We start from the raw sequence: 16,697 nt of genomic DNA on the forward strand, positions 1-16,697 counted from the left end.
TATTTTTTGCATGTTGCATGTTGTGCTTGTGTGTGTTTCCCCTTTACTCTTGTGTTGCCTCTGTGTATGAGCTGGAAAGCACAGGGCAGGCTGCATGTGCACAGCTCTTAGTCACATGATCAGGAGGAGGGCTTAAAATGGAGGAACTGGCCACATTCCAAGCTGCTGGATCTGGGGAATTTTCTAACTCAACCTTCCTTCTGCCAATTTTCTCTGCCCACAACGAATTTCCATTCTGTCTTCAGAGAGTTAACGTGGTGATGGACGGACAGGGAGCCCTGAGTCCCTCTACATAATTTCTTTCCAACAGTTCATTGGGTTGGAAAAAATAATAATGAGCTGGGCAGAGAAACCCCTGTTGTACCACAAATGTTTAATTCCTCTTTGCAAGTAAGAAGACAAGCTGGGTAAGGACTGTATATTGTTGCTTCAAGGAAAGCAAGACCACTCCACAAGGAGCCATCCAAACTCATTAGGTGACTACTCAGATAACTCTCCTTGTTTAATCCAGCTCAGTGGCAAGTATCTCAGGTCTTTATGATAAACCCTGACTTAACAGAAACCAGGGAGGGAAGAGGCATGAAGGCAAACCACACCCACAATTGCTTAGGCCAATTTTCATTTACCCCCATGACTCTATGGTTCAGGACATCTTGGTCTGGATGTGGCTTCATGACCGCAATGGCAAAGAGCACTGCCTTACACAGTCCCTTTCAGCTCTGCTCCTTTACATCCATCAATTACTGTGGGTCCTCCATCTGTGTTAAAGTTCTGGTTTTCAAACTGATAAACTACTAGCATTCATAATGATGTTATTGGAAGAGAAAGATATTGTTCTTGAGAATTTCCTGAAAATTCCTGGCAAAATCAATACTGCCTTTCTGCAGCTGTGCAGTTCCCATAAATATAAATCACACCCATATACCCACCCTCTAAAACTCAGAAGGGCCCAACCACTGCACGGCTATTCCATCTCTTCCCCCCAATGGATTGTTTTATGGTAGACTTTATTAGTACTGTTTGGATCTCACTGTAAAAATGTTATGAAGATGACAGAGGAATTATTTAACAAAAATCTGTTCTGGAAATACCGTATCCTAGGAATCCAACATACTTAGCTAACTGATTTACACATTCACATGAGGTTCAATATTGACTATGAAGAATAATCTCAAGCAGAAGAGCAAAAACATATATCGAAAACAGCACAAATAAAGGACAGGGACAACTTCTTTGGGTCCAAGGATAGCTACATAAATAGCTACTACTTCTGCTTCTGTTTCATTAGCCATTGAAAGAATGGACAGATACAAAGATTGTGCTATCTTGATGAATGTATCCTGCTTAAATGATACTATATGCTACATAGTACATGACAACATAGAGAAGCCTTTTCATTTGCTCTCAGTGGGACTTTTCTTGAAGCTGCCCATCTAATCCAAACATGCTGAGCTCTGGGGAAGGAGAAATGTGATTTTGGAATCACAGAACTGAAAGGATATCATAGGGCCACTTTGGTGATTATTTATCAGGTAAGTGCTTTAGTTCTGCCCAATATACATTTACTCTTTTCTTTTAATAGTAATTTCACTCAGAGCGAGGACACAGGAAAAAGCAGGTTTGCATCAATCACTATTCTAGTGATCCAAGGAATCCTTCCTAGGAAACTTCTACTGGCTTTATGAAAACCTTCCAAATGATCTTGAAATAGTGCCCTAGGCAAAACACTGTATCAGATCTATGCTTGTCAAACACCTCCTACCACAGAGTATTGTTTTGTCAACTTACCAATAAATGGGATGAATGCAAGGGAATCCTCTGGTGTAGCTAAAGGGGCCACACCCCTCTTGTTTTCTTTACCGGCTGCCGGCGCCGGTGGATCGCAAATGTCTGTTTCCTTTAGATCACTGGGGAAGACAAAATTCATCTGTCTTGCAGGAGGAGGCATTTTACGTCCAGTTGGGGGCTTTTGTCGAAGAACCACCTCATCTTTTCTTTCCTCAGCTTCAGGCTGCAATGGTTCCATAGCTTGAGAGGGAGAAATCTGCTCAAAAGGTTTCACATCATTCTCCTGCTTGGCTGATCTTTGGTCCATCAGGATCTCTGGGCTGCTGACCAGGAAAGGGTCTGGACAAGTAGAAGGAGCACTTGGGAGCACAGCAGTAGGCAAAGACTTCTCAACATAAGATGGTGTTGATTGACTTAACTGCCTTTGAGAAATATTAAATGTTGGAAGGTCACCAAAAGTAGCATCGCGGAAAGAAAGAGCATGGAGCAAGCCAGTCCGACGCTGGAATGAAGGGCTGTAGCTTCGGTAGCCAATATAACCAGAGTCATCAATGCTCTGGAGGTTGGGCTGAGAAGGGTGTTTTTGCACATGTACAGAGGGAGGATCTCTGGAAGAGACAGAAGGAATACAAGTACTTGGATGATTAGGCTGGGCTCGGTTAATTTGCCCATGCTGGTAAAACCTGTCTGATGGCAATATACACCTCCCATAACTGGGAGAAATCAAGTCAGCCTGTTCAAGAGCTTCCATGGACTGCCCGTATTTCACCAGATAGTTATCTGACCTTGCCCGGTAACTCCAGCTATCATGAGCTGAAGGCTGGATTAAAGTTTCTTGGGAAGCACTATGAGACCATCCCCGAGAGGATGGAACATCTCCCAGATGGTCTTGTGATATACTTCGGTAGCGAGGTGGCATAGCACTGCACCGCTCCTCTGAAGAGCTTCGGCGTGGCACTTGGCTTGAGATCCAGTTGGACAAGGCCTGTTGGCATTCTAGACGACTGACAGACTTGGGTCCAGCTCCAATGCATTCCCGGGAGGGCCTGCCCTCACGGTGAGCATCTTTCAATCCACCATGAGGGCGATGATCAGGAAGATGTTTGGGGGGTCCATAGCAGCCGTGGTTGGGCATAGAGTAAGTGGGAGGAATGTAAGGTGAGGGGGAGGCTATAGAACCTGGACAACTGCTATTGGAGTAGTGGGAGAAAGAACCAGAAGCTGGGATATGCCTTGGAATAGGTGCCCGCTGAGTCATTCCATACTGGACCTCCTCTGTACAGTGGGCAGGACTGGAATGGTTGCTACTGAAATTCTGTTTGGATTCAGTCCAGGCACTTGGATGAGTTTTGTGGATTGCAGTGCTATTCAAAGGAGAAGATGGGCCTGAGGATCCTGAATGGTAGGACTGCCTATTATCCACCTGTTGTCCCTGGTAAGTCTCAGCTGCTGAAACATCCCGAGGAGAGGGTCTTGACTGGAACGGATAACCTTTACGAGGATAGCATACTGGTGGTGGCTCAGGAATGCTCTGTGCCCCTCCAGAGTATGGTTCATTACCCTTTAAGTATGCATCTTGAGAATATGCCTGGAAAAAGGAACAATGGAAAAATGGGTAAGGACTGGGCTAGAAAACTGAGCTATTGAGTCAACTGTTTAACTACACAGGCAAACAGGTTACAAATGATATGGAGACATCATTATTATTGATAATACTTCTCTGAATTATCAATAAAAAAATCACAGAGTTGGAAGGGATCATTTAGGCCTTCAAGTTCAACCCCTTGTTCGGTGCAGAAATCCAAATTAAACCTTTCAGACAGACAGCTGTCTAGCCTCCAGCTGAACATATCCAATGAAGAGGAGATTACTACCTCTCTGGATAACTGATTTCACTGTTGAACTGCTCTTACCGTTTTTCCCCCCAATATTCAGTTGGAATCTGTCTTCCTCAGGTTAAATTGTAAGTTAAATGATATTACCCCCCCCCAAAAAAAAATTTTGTGTGGTTCCCACCCTAATGATATTCCAGAGGTCTTTAAAAACATGGTTGTTCTCCCAGGCTTTCAGGTAGGGTGGTTGTTGAGCCTCATCAGTGATTTCTTATGTTCCTTTTTATCGCCTCTCTATTTTATGTTGTAAGCTGCCCAGAATCATTCTGGACTTGGGAGGCCTCCAAATCCAATAAATAAATAAACAATCCATGTCCAACACTCTGAAATAAGAGGAAACAGGACTTGATCTTCTTCCATGTGACATTTCAGATGTTTAAAGAGTGCTATCATATCCCCCCAAGTCATCTTTTCTCAAGACTAAACATATGAAGCTCCTTCAGTCTCTTCGTGGGGCTTAGTTTCTAGTTCCTTGATCATCTCTGATACCCTTTTCTGAACATATTCAATTTCGCAGAATCCTTTTTAAAGCATGGCACCTAGAACTGAATATAGTGCATGAAGTATGGATCTGACCAAAGCAAAAACAAGTGGAACACTTAATTTCCCATAATTTGAACATTCTTCTTCAGTTGACAATGCCTAATATTTGCATTTGCCTCCTTTGCAGCTATATTATAGTGCTGGCTGATGCAAAGTTTACAATCAACCACTATTCCATTTTTTTCCACAAATACTGTTACCAAGCCAATTACCCACCATCCTATATCTTTGCATTTCATTTTTGTTCCCCACGTGAACAATTTCATACTTTTAAACTTCATAATTATTTTCAGCCTGTTTTTCCAACTTACAAGATTATTTTGAATTGCATTTCTGACTTCTATGTATTAGCTTTCCTACCCAATTTTGTATAATTTGTCAGTTTGATAAGCACTCTCTCCACCTCTTCATTCAAATCATTAATGAAAATACGGAAGAGCAAAAGACCTAGGACTGATCCTTACAGCACTCCATTTGCTGAGGAAACATTAAAGTGCATTCTACAAATAGGATTTTCAAGCCATCTACACATCCACTTGCCATTCCACCCAGTCTACAATAAACTAGCTTGCTAATCAGGATGTCATGGTTCAGATGTGGCTGTGTATACTAGCATTACACATTGCACTTCAGCAATGAAATACTTTAGGGCCAATTCTAGCAGTCAGATATGTTTTCCTCAGCTCTCCAGATGCCAACTGAATGACAGTGAAGGAGCCAGGAAAAGTAGTTGCAGTATAAAGGAAAACTACAACTACAGTGTTTTGAGGACAGGTGCCTTACATTTTATTCAAAATTTGGCCCTCTAGCAAAACTAGCTGCTAACACTAAGGTTCTGTAGCAAACCACTAACTTGTTTTTGGAAGTTAAAAATGGAAGCCTTTTAAACTTTTACAACTCCCTGTGCCTCCTTCTGCCCAGAGCACCCATCCCATGCTGAACTTAGTCTCTAAGAGACTTTCTTTCTCTTCTCCTAGACTTTCACATTTATTAGCATCACTGTTCTTCAGGTTCTTGGTCCTCTTTCCAACAGACTCTATTATCTGCACCTTCCATGACAACACAGAGCCCCTCCAGTTTCTAGAGTATAAGATGCTCCCCAACATTGCCATAGCCACAAATGTCTTCCTTACTACACACTTACAAATTCACCAGATGCTGTGTAATTACACAGCAGTCCACTGAATTGCTGGCAATAAAAGAGTTGCTGATCTTTTAGTTCATATTATTTTAGAACATATTTTTCTTTCTTTTTTTTTAGTTCTGTTTTTTGGTATATGTGTATGAAAACAAGTGACATAGATTTTTTTTTTGATGTATAAATGTGATAAGATATAGAACTCTCATTTGCAGAGGTTAATTCAAAAGTGAATTTAGGAATGTGGGTGCAAAAGCATCCAAGAAGACTTTTGAAAGAGAGTGGCTAGAGCTCCTCTGCTTCACCTCTTCACTGGTTTTCCAAGAAGGCAAGAAACTTGGCAGTGGTTATAGCACCAAGGAAGAACCATGACGTGTTGCTTGCCTGTCAGTTCTCTGGCAAGCAAGGTGCCAATAATCCCAAGCAATGGAGAATTTAGAGGGGCTGGCCACCAAGGGAGTCTTCACCAAACTCTCCAAAACAAGGCCCCAATACTGTGAAAATCACACCTCTTAACTGCTATTAACATCAGAGACTTATCAGGGGAGAATGTTTATGATTCTCAAAAAAGTTATGCAATGACAGTCTTGGTATGTTTTCTCAGAAATAATTCCAATTAGGTTTAGTGGTGTGTGCTCCAAAGTAAACATAGGATTGCAGCCTTATATTTATTTTGCACCTTATTTAAGTATGCTATGCTACAAACCTGTCTTGAATACAGTATTAAAGCCAACTCCCTCCTTCCTCAATCACCAGACTTCCTGTGGCTGGAGTTTAAGGAAAGTTGAAAATAACACTGGAGATTTGGCAGGGAGTTGTTAGTTACTTAAAATCCCTTACAGAAATGGATGCTGTGTGTGTTCTTCAGAGCAACTTGAAGCTATGACCATAAGGAATCAGGATAAGGCTATGTCTTCCATTAAAGAGAAGGAAAAAGGAAAAAAACTAAGAAATACATAAATCTCTGAACTCCAGGACGAAAAATGGGCTGACTCATTTCACATCTAACATTCTGCAAGCTGGAAACCATACTAGGACATCCTGGGGTGCAAAGAAAAGTAAGCTGCATCACAGTGAAAAATGTCTAGTCAGATGTGCTGAGAGATGGTCTGGAAGACTACAGGCGTGGCTTCTATCCCACCTCAAAGGTGCCCTTTTCTCCTTACCCACCCACTGCAAACCATGGAAAGACCTTTGTTAGATAATAATAATGCCCAAACCCCGTGCTGAGGACCAAAATGTTCTCAACTGCTCCTGGCCCAGCCCTTCCATCACACGCTGGAAACTTGCCCTTGTTAGATGAAACCACATTTCAGGCCAGGAACTTGCCAAGTTCCAAAAAAGGAGCTATGTTTGAAACCAGGCCTCGGCTTAAAGGGGCCACAAGAATCAGAAAAGAAAAGAAAAGAAAAGAAAAGAAAAGAAAAGAAAAGAAAAAAAAAGAAAAGAAAAGAAAAGAAAAGAAAAGAAAAAAGAAAAATAAGGCTATATGGCATTGTTTATTTCTGCCTGGCAGCAGCTCTTGCAATGTTAATTAAATACTCAGCTCCTCTTGCTTAATCCTGAAGCAGGATAACAAGTCCATTAAAATATATACGTGCTCTATTCTACGTGCTGCCCAGGGGTGGCAAGACTTCTTCTTAGATCCAAATCCAGCCTTTCTGCCTGCCAAGGAAAAGTCACCCTAGTTCTGGCCAGGATCTGTCCCATCATAAATACCACAATGTTTATTCTTACAGGGATGAAATGCTTAGAATTTAAAATCATTACCTTTGTCTCTTCTGTTGTTGTATTTCTAGTCCTGTATTTTTGTTGCGCACTCTCGGTCTCCCTTCTTCAAAAACAGAAATGTTCCCTTCCCTTGGGAATCTCTAACGCCCAAGCTAATATTTCTTCTCTTTCTCAATCTTCCTTTTAAGTGTTGCTTTCCAAAAAAATGAAATAAACTAGGACGTCTCAGTGTGGGAGGGGTGAAGAGAGCCAAGAATGTCTTTTCATGCATCCTGTCAAGAGTCACTCCGTAACCCCAGGCTCTCTCATTGGCTGACCAAGCCGGCTTCCGCACCACAGGAATGCCGACACACCCCTGTGAGGCACCGGGGCAGGGGAAACCCACACAAAGGTTCCTTTGCTATGCGACGTGAAAAAGCAAAAGCAACTTTGGGTAACAGCGCCTTGCACAGACCTAGAGTTACTGCATCTCTGGCTGTAACCCCTTCCACCAGTGTTTAATTGCAGGCAGAGTAGTGCTCAACACAGTTCCAAAATGCCTTCGTTCGAATTTGGAGGTTGCTGAGAGGCTATTATAATCCAAGCCCCTGTAATGAAATTGTTGTATGTATGTATGTATGTGTATATATTCTATTTATATATATAAATAAAAACCTGTTCCACACACAAAGTTGATCCAGACGGAGACGTTGTGAAGATGAAAGATGTCAGTGTGCCATACAGTGTAGCACAATTTCTAGAATGAAATGCTTAGAAATCTCAATTCTTATTTTAGGGGGAAAAAAATTCTAGTCGTTTATATATGAAGATAAGCTTCAAAGCCTGGAGAAATGATCCCATTTTCTCACTGCCTGCAGTAGAGAATATTATCTGCAATAAGCCTTAGCTGAAAGCAAACAGCAATAGGCAATGTTACAAAATGCACATATATTAAAGTAAAAATGTCTTCTGGTGAAAAAGGAAGGCCAGAACCATTTTAAAACTCACACAAGGAAAACCTTGAGCACTGGGAAGGAATGACAAGGAGGGGGAATGTTCATCCAAACAAGCGCCAAGGATGCTGCTAATACCTTGCTAAATGATGTATTCACTTTCATTCAACCCCCTCCCCCAAAAAGAACATTAATTATAATGTTGAGGTGGAGCCTGCCTACATTATTTGCAGTATATACTGTTCTGGCTGCCACAGTCTAATTTTTGAGCCAGCTATATGTTGCACTAGAGGCAACAGATTTCTTTTAATGGTTTCAGAAACGAGAAATTCTGGACAGAGAATTAGTGGAGAACAAGAAAACAAGACTGCTTAACCCCTTTTGCTCTACTCTGAACATCCACCGTAGAGTTCTTCCATCTGCCATTCTTTGCCCCTAATTGCCTCATCCCTGAAGGTTCTCTTCCTTTCAAAACACTAGCGTGTGTGTGTGTGCATGCACGTGTGTGCTTGCATTTGTGCAGTTAGACCCTCAAAAGATATTTGGGGGAACATGTCATCAAATCCAACTGCTCTCCAACCAACGCTCAGGAGAGTATCTCTTGGCACTGGCAAAGCACTCACCAGTTGCAGAATATCCTCATCTTTGGGCATGATGGAAAGTTCCAAAGCATCTTCACTGTAGAGGAGAGAAGGCATTTTTAGAAAGATTATTGGTGATTAGAAATTCTCTACTGCACTGCACGGTAACAAGGCTCAAACAGCGCTGCGCTCAAAGGCAGACATCAGGACAGACATCTAGACCCCAAACTGGCAAGGCTGCCACAACACGTTTGTGTTCTGTTGGATCCACTCCCACCAGCTTTCCTAACTTGGTGTCCTCCCAAATGTGTGGGACTATGCTCTTCCCATTATCCCTAGCCTATTATCATTTTGGCCATACTGGTGAGGAAGATAGGAGTTGTAATCTAAGTCATCTAGCAGATTCCAGTTTAGAAAAGCTGGATTACATTTAAAAAGCCCCATGCACAAACACACAAGATTGCTAAATTCAGAGTCTAGAATTATCTAAGGGCACTATTGTTCTCCAGGTATTCTGACTCTTGAATACACAGTCACATTTCTTTTACCCAAACCAATACCAGCATACTATGGCTATGAAACATGGTATATTATAATCCACAACTGAGCTCTCAGCACCATCATAGTAAGGGAAAAAAATTATGTAGTAATTTCATGAGATTATTACTGCAAAGCATTTGTCCTACCCCCATGATCCTCAATCAAGTGACCCCCTCATTGGCTCAATATGAGAGACAAACTATACATTATGAGCAGATATTTTAAAAATCCCTACAACAAGAATGGGGAAGCTGTGGGAACCAGCCGTTGCTGAATTACCACTCCTAGCATCCTTCACGATAGGCCAAGCTAAGTGGAACTGCTTGGAGGTGCAGTTGAGCCACATCTGGAGAAATAGAGATTCCTTACCTCTCCTCTAAAATGTGTTCCATTTAATGAAAAACAGATTTTTGAATGAAGGAGAACGGATGGAGAGGAAAAATGCTTATTTTTTCTGTGCAAAGTATTTTTCCATAAAACCGGTACAAATGATACTGATGCTGTTCCTCCACTTTTGGGGTTCCAGATACATTTAACTACAGGGGTTAGCAATCTTTCCAGGCAATGAATACCTTCAGACAATTTTGCCTAATGCCACAAGCAATTTTTAATGTAAATTATTTTTAATAGGGCCAAAATTTCATGAGATCCTATACAAGAAGATAGGGATCTCCTTAGAGATGGCTTTCTTATAAGATCTCACTCTCTTCCATCTTTTTGGAAAACCAGTTGCACTGCAACTTTTTTATCTATCTGAACCCAACCTTAATTATTAATACAATTAATAATTGTATTTTTCTTAAAAACCTTCATTTTCTTAAAAAAAGGAATAGAACAAAAGACTAATCAAAACATCAGAAGTTAAACTTAAATGTCGCAGGAGAATTAAAAACAAAACAGCACATTAAAATGAATGGATGGCTTATGATCAATAAGGCATGGGGACAGAGGGGAATGGTGTTTTTGCTTGATCCCGCAAGAGTAACAGCGTTAGGTGTATCTCCCTGGGGAATGCATTCCATACATGAGATTCCTCCAGCAATAGCACAAATGCATAGGCAGGTACAGGTGGGAAAAGGCAGTTCTTTAGAGACAAGGTATGTATATCATAGTAATAGCCCATTTTGCTCACTGCTGTTCATTATGATTTGGCAAGAGCCCTCTCAGGTCACCACAAGGTTTTTCTCACCCTGCTAATCAGAGTTTTTGGAATTAAAACAATCTGAGACTGACCAATAAAATGAGACTGCATCGCATTTCTCTTAGTAGAAATTACCACTAAGCTGCAAGGAGAAACATGAGTCAATAATGGCCATTTGTCTCCCATAATATATTTTAGGTTCTCAGCTGAGATGGAATTACACCAGCAATCTCCTGATTCAAAACCCACATCTTGCAACTACATTAGATGCTATGGATTCAACAAATAGAGTTCCAGTTAATGCGTCTTCCATTTTCTCTTCCCTTCAGCACTGAAGCTAGGCCAAACTGATCCTCATTTTACCAAGCCTTTCATTTTGACTTCATCTTTTTTACCTCAGGTAGGAAAATCAACCATTTATTTCCTATGGGATGGAAAATAATACCAGTTCCAAATTTCAGAGCCAGTAGTGGCTTTGATGGCAATCAAGCCTGCAAGGTTTTTCCAGCTCCAGTTTCTCCCATATGCTCCCAGACAACTGGGAAAGGACCACAAGTCAGAAGAGCAGAAAAAATTGTATGTATCAAACTTTTTGTAAGACTTACACATCTTTTAATGAGCAATATTTTCATCTAATTTCTGAACATGTTTACCTAGTTGTTGTCCTTTCTGTTCTCCTCTGGCTAGGTTATCTTTTTCCACATGCCTTTGATGTTCTGGGCCAGTCATTTATATATATCTATATATTCATTCCAAGCTGGATTGATTTTCACTCTGCACGTTCCCCAGTCACTATATTTAGACTGCCTTCACAGGTCAGGTTTGCCTCCCCTGGAATCCATTTGTGATTCTAAAAGTCAATGCCACATTTTTTAAAAAAAGGCTATCCAATGAGCTTATTGTGAATGAACAAATGTTCCTGGTTGCCCTTGCGTGGCTCCTCTTGTTAAGGCAGGTCAGAAAGCCTCCACTCCTTGTTGTTCAGTTGTTATGTCTCAGCAATATGTCTCTGGCTTGCTCAACTCTTTAACAAGACAGAATTATAAAATTATAGTTGCCTTGTAGGCCAGTTTGGTCTCTTCAGTATTCAGTAAGCCTTCATGGTGTACTAGTTTCAATGCATCTTCTTCACTGTCCTTCAGATATTCTTCTAATACCCTTTTTTCTTCTCCAACTGTCTGGTGTACTTGCAACATTCCATGCCCACCTATGTTCCTTGGTAAGTAGAATCTGTCAACATCGCTGTGTGGATGAAAGGCATGATTCATTGTCATTCTTTTTCTGGTCTTCCTGTCCAGGGCTTCTAGTTCTGCTTCAGTCCAGTCCACTATTCCAGCTGTGTATTTAATGACTGGAATTGCCCAGGTGTTAATTGCCTTGATGGTATTTCCTCCACTGAGTTTGGACTTTAAGATCTTCTTCACTCTCATGATGTATTCTCTACTAACCTTCTTCTTGACTTCAATGGGCTTGATGTTGTCACCTTGAAGGATGCCCAGGTATTTATAATGATCTTCTTCATTCAGACTCTTGATGTTATTTCATAGGGCATCTTGATTCCTTTCACTATTTTTCCCCCATTGATGGTATGGGTGGCACATTTGTCCAGTCCAAACTCCATTACAATATCTTGGTTATATATTTGAACAAGGATTCTATTTCAGATAGTGTTTTTCCATACAGCTTCAGATCGTCCATATAAAGAAGGTGGGATAGCATGCCAGATGCTTTTGATGTTTGATAGCCATGGCCTGACTTGTTCAGTATTGTTGACAGAGGAATCAGTACAATGATGAGCAGTAGTGGTGATAGTGAGTCTCCTTGAAAGATTCCTCTCTTGATGTTAACCTTTCCCAGTCTATTACCATTGACCAGCAACTGTATCTTCCATTGTGCCATTGATCTTTGCACAAAGCTTCTGATGTTTCTACTGACTCCTGTTATTTTTAGGCACTTGATTGTCCAATCATGTGGCAGGGAGTCAAATGGCTTCTTGTAATCAATCCAAGCTACATTCAAGTTGGTCAAGTTTTCCAAAACCATCTTGTCAATTACAAGCTGAACTTTTGTTCCCCTGCTGTTTAAACAGTTTCCTTTCTGCTCAGATGGAAAGAGCTTGTTTTCAACTAGATGCCGTTGGACTGCATCAGCTACCACACCAGTTAGCAGTGTGAAGGTTTTTGGTAAGCAGGTAATTGGCCTGTAGTTCCCTGGTGCTGTCCTTTTTGTTGGATCTTTCATTATCAGGTAGGTTTTGCCAGATGCTAACCAATCTTCCATTTCCCCTCCTTGCAGTATGTTGTTAAACTGCTTGGCAATGAGTGGGTGCAGACTAGTCAGATGTTTCAACCAAAATCATGCAGTTCATCTTCATTTGGTGCTGACCAATTCATGATCTTCCTTGCCCTTTACTCCAACATTTCTGCTGTTATTACAAGTTCTTTCATTTCAGTTTCTTTTTTATTCTTATCCACCTCCTTTATCCAAGCTGCATTCTTGCTGTATTTCTTTGGGTTGTCCCATAGCTGCACTCAGAACTGCACTGTTTCTTTGTCAGGTACTGACTGCTTCATTGCAGTCTCTCCATTGATGGATTGGTAGAAACATTTCTGATTAGACTGAAATTGGAGATTCTGCCTATAGTATGCAATTTGAGCTTCATGTCTGCTGATCTTTTTGGGTATGGCTGTTATTTGCTGCTTTATTATTTCCAGTGCTTCCTTGATCTTTCTTGTTTCTAGGTGATATTTCTTGATTAGGTATACTTTGGTCTTTTTGTTCTTCAGCTTCTTTTCTTTCATCTGTTCTAGCTTGCTTGCATCTCATCTTAATGTGCTGATCTTATTTTCCAACCTGATCCTCCATTTTGGTGGTGCACTGTTTGGCTTTTTTTTGTTTGTTTGTTGATTTGGCATCCAAGGTATTCATTATAAGTGCAGCCATGCTGTATATTTGTTGGTTTCTTCCTTTCAGTGAGCTGGTGCTTATATTTGATATTACAGTATTTGCATCTTTTAATACTTTTGCTAGCTTTTTTTTGGTAACAAGCTTCAATGTAGGCAACTTTATTCTGTTCTTTTTGTGCTGTTCTAGATGCTCACTTATTCTTTCAGTTCCTCTTGTTTTTCAGCTAGAGGGCTTTGTTCTTTATGAGGAGAAGGCAGAGGAGAGGGTGCCTGGTTTGAGAATGAAAATGATTCAATAGATATGCTGGCTTTCTCTACTGCCAACTCCCCCTGGTTCGCCTCTACAGTCTGAGTTACTTCTGGAAAGGCTTTGGTTTCTTTGCCCCGGATAGACCTTTGTAGTTCTTCCAATTCTACTTCTGTGAATACTTTATTTCATATTATAAATCAAGATTGATCTGCTAGCCTCTGTTCTGTTATTTCTGATTCTGGATGTTGTTCTTTCCAGAACTGGTGCATTCTTTTCCGATATCCTCTTCTCATTGGACTTGATTTGTAATAGCGGATCATTATTTCTTTGTTTTCACTTTTCACATATTTGCGATGAGTAAACAACTTTTCTTCCTGTAGTCCTGCAACTGCTGGCCCTGGTTGCTTAGCCAACAAGCTGGAGTCCTGTAGTCCACTTGTCACCAGAAGTCCAGGAACTAGAACACCTAGCACGATCCTTGCTGACCCGGATGATGACCGATCTGATACAGGTTTCTGTAAATTATGTCTTACCATATTGTTTGTGGGAGAGACACTCTTTGTCTGGCTCCTCTAATGAGGCCTGTCCAGTACGGTTGAACTTCTGGCATAGCTCTCATCCTCCACAGAGCACACAACCTCCACAACCATGTCAAGGTAGTGCATCACTACTACTACTACTACTACTACTACTACTACTACTACTACTACTTCTTCTTCTTATTATTATTATTATTATTATTATTATTATTATTATTCAGACTATCTACCTTTTTAATATTGAAAATGCAGAGTTCTACAATGGGTATAAATAACTTCTAAACTTTTTTTAGGACTGACATACAAATAATTTATCTTAATGATGGAAAACAACAATCTGGCTTTGGTAAAGCAGCAGGGAGATAGGACAGGAAGGGATTTTATAGAGTCTGACATTCTATAAATATGTATGGGATCCATTCTCACTCTAGATTGTCAGTAAAATATTGAATCAAGTTCTAACCTTTTACTCTGTTTGCAAGGATCTCTGCATGAACTCTGAAGCTCAAAACTTTGATGAAGGAAACAGATAATCAGACTGACTTCAGCAATGTTAATTTAGAATTCTGTATTTGTTATTTCCTTTCTCAAATAAACCCCTTTTTTCTCTATCTTAACATCTGGTTGCACTGTTTTAAAGAAAATTTCTCACTAAAAGCTTCTTCAGTTGTGTGCTTAAGCTATACCTTGTTCTTCTAAGATTAGTGGTGAGCAGATAAGTTCTGCATTTTCTCTGTCAGTTTTCATACAATCTGATGAAACAACATCTATTTTAGAAATTCTCACAAAGGAGAAAAGGTTCTCAGAAAAATTGTCTTGGTGGATTATGATATTCTTGCACTTACTTAGTTATGCAAAGTCCAAAAATGTGTATGATCATTCTGTCTTTCAGTGTAAAAATATGTCCAGCAGTATGTAGCCTCCTTGACTTTCCATGTTTTCATTAAATTAAATTAAGTTGCATTAAATTCCAATGGTGTTATGGACATCTGTGGGAAATGGTGTAATGGAAGGCAAATGGCAACATGTGTGTCTCAACACAAACTGCATACATGCTTTCTATGTCAGGACACAAGTACAAAAGGCTGGGGTGGGGGGCATGTCATAACACAACATTCATTTGGCCATTTTCATGTCATCATGATTTGCACTTAGGAAGGAACGAATGACATCTTGAGTGAATTCTTCCCTTGGAGCTTTTTCAGAAGTGTGCTAGTATAACCACTAGGGGGCGGCCTGCTCTTGAGAAACTGCTGAGGAATTTCTCTTTCTTTGAAGAAACTGAGGAATCATCCAAACAATTTTCTTCATGTTGGGTAGAGAATTTCAAAAGGCTGCTTGTACCCATCTTTAATCAGGATATTTTTACCACTTATTTTTTGTGGTTAAATTCTGAAACTTTTGGATTTGGGAAAATACATGCCAAATGACCAGTTCTACCCTTATTACCAGAACTGAGTACCAGAACAGAGTCTTTCGCAGAAGAATTTAGAAGCTCATTGAGTGACTAGACAGAGTCTAGGCTAGGCTGCATCAGGAGGTTTAATCTGACTTCGTAATGATGCCTTTGAACTGTGGTGCTGGAGAAGACTCTTAAGAGTCCCTTGGACTGCTAGGAGGTCAAACCAGTCAATCTTAAAGGAAATCAACCCTGACTGCTCATTGGAAGGATTGATAATGAAGCTCAAGCTCAGATACTTTGGTCACCTAATGCAAAGAGAGGACTCTTTGGAAAAGACCCTGATGGTGGGAAAGATTGAAGGCAAAAGGAGAAGGGGACGGCAGAGGATGAGATGGTTAGATAGCATCACTGAAGCAATGAGCATGAAACTGAGCAAACTCAGGGAGGCAGTGAAGGACAGGAAGGCCTGGCACAATATGGTTCACGGGGTCACAAAGAGTCGGACACAAATTAACGACTGAACAACAACAAAAATTGTTTTTAGAGAGTCCTTGTAAAGAAAACAGACTGCCTGGCACAGGGGGAAGTCCTTGTCCCCTACCACCCAAATCTGTAACAGGAGGAAAGGGGAAGGCAGGAAATTTCAAATTCTTAAAGTCACATAAGTGAGAGTACAGTGAATAACTGACATGGCCACTGAGGTCAATGGAAAAAGAGGAACCGAAATGGTGACCAACAGAGTCGGCTTTGTATTGGTCCTCTCCCCCAAATGCAGCCAAAATAAACAGTTTGGGCAGAGAAGGAGTCATACGGCAATTAGCTTGGCAGATCCAATGGAATGGATATTTGTGACGGTTAGTAGGCCAACGGTAATTCTGTGGGCAGACCAGTTATTTTGTCCCATGTGATAAAACTAGTCACTGATATTTGGAGGATAAGGGGAAGTAAGATGAAGAAAGCAGAAGGACGCAGCCAACAGACTCTAAATAACTTGGAGTTGGTGGTAACCTAGATCCATATTTAGCAAGCTCATTAACAAAATTAATGGACAACAATAACCCATTTTAATTCTGAGCAAAGGAAAGGCTTGTACTTTTCTCCAAAGGCCAATTAAATCATACTGCCAGAGAAGACAATGGGGAACATTGTCTTAGGCTTTCTGTTTCCTTCTGCAAGGCCTAGCCACCATCCTCTAAGGCAGGGGTTCCTAAACTTTTTGCCATCACATCCTTCCCTTGGTGTAATTTTAATGTACACACCTCCCTTAAAAATCCAAACACCCAAATGAACACAAATAAACAATGAAAACATTAC

At 40.7% G+C, this 16,697-nt stretch overlaps 1 protein-coding gene across 1 annotated transcript in view; it reads right to left on the reverse strand.

Annotated features, from left to right (window-relative positions):
* The window catches only part of ARHGAP23 (Rho GTPase activating protein 23), a 151,012-nt gene that overhangs the window by 38,748 nt on the left and 95,567 nt on the right, over window positions 1-16,697 (reverse strand). The window contains exons 6-7 of the mRNA XM_007422004.4: window positions 8,648-8,702; window positions 1,789-3,376 (exon numbers count right to left, since the gene is read on the reverse strand). Of these exons, the coding sequence (XP_007422066.2) occupies window positions 1,789-3,376; window positions 8,648-8,702 (1,643 nt within the window). The remainder of the gene's footprint in view (window positions 1-1,788; window positions 3,377-8,647; window positions 8,703-16,697) is intronic.

Source organism: Python bivittatus, unplaced genomic scaffold (genome assembly GCF_059951505.1).
Source record: "Python bivittatus isolate LINGU-HERP-01145 unplaced genomic scaffold, Pbiv_v1 ctg000410_np1212, whole genome shotgun sequence".
NCBI lineage: Eukaryota > Metazoa > Chordata > Lepidosauria > Squamata > Pythonidae > Python > Python bivittatus.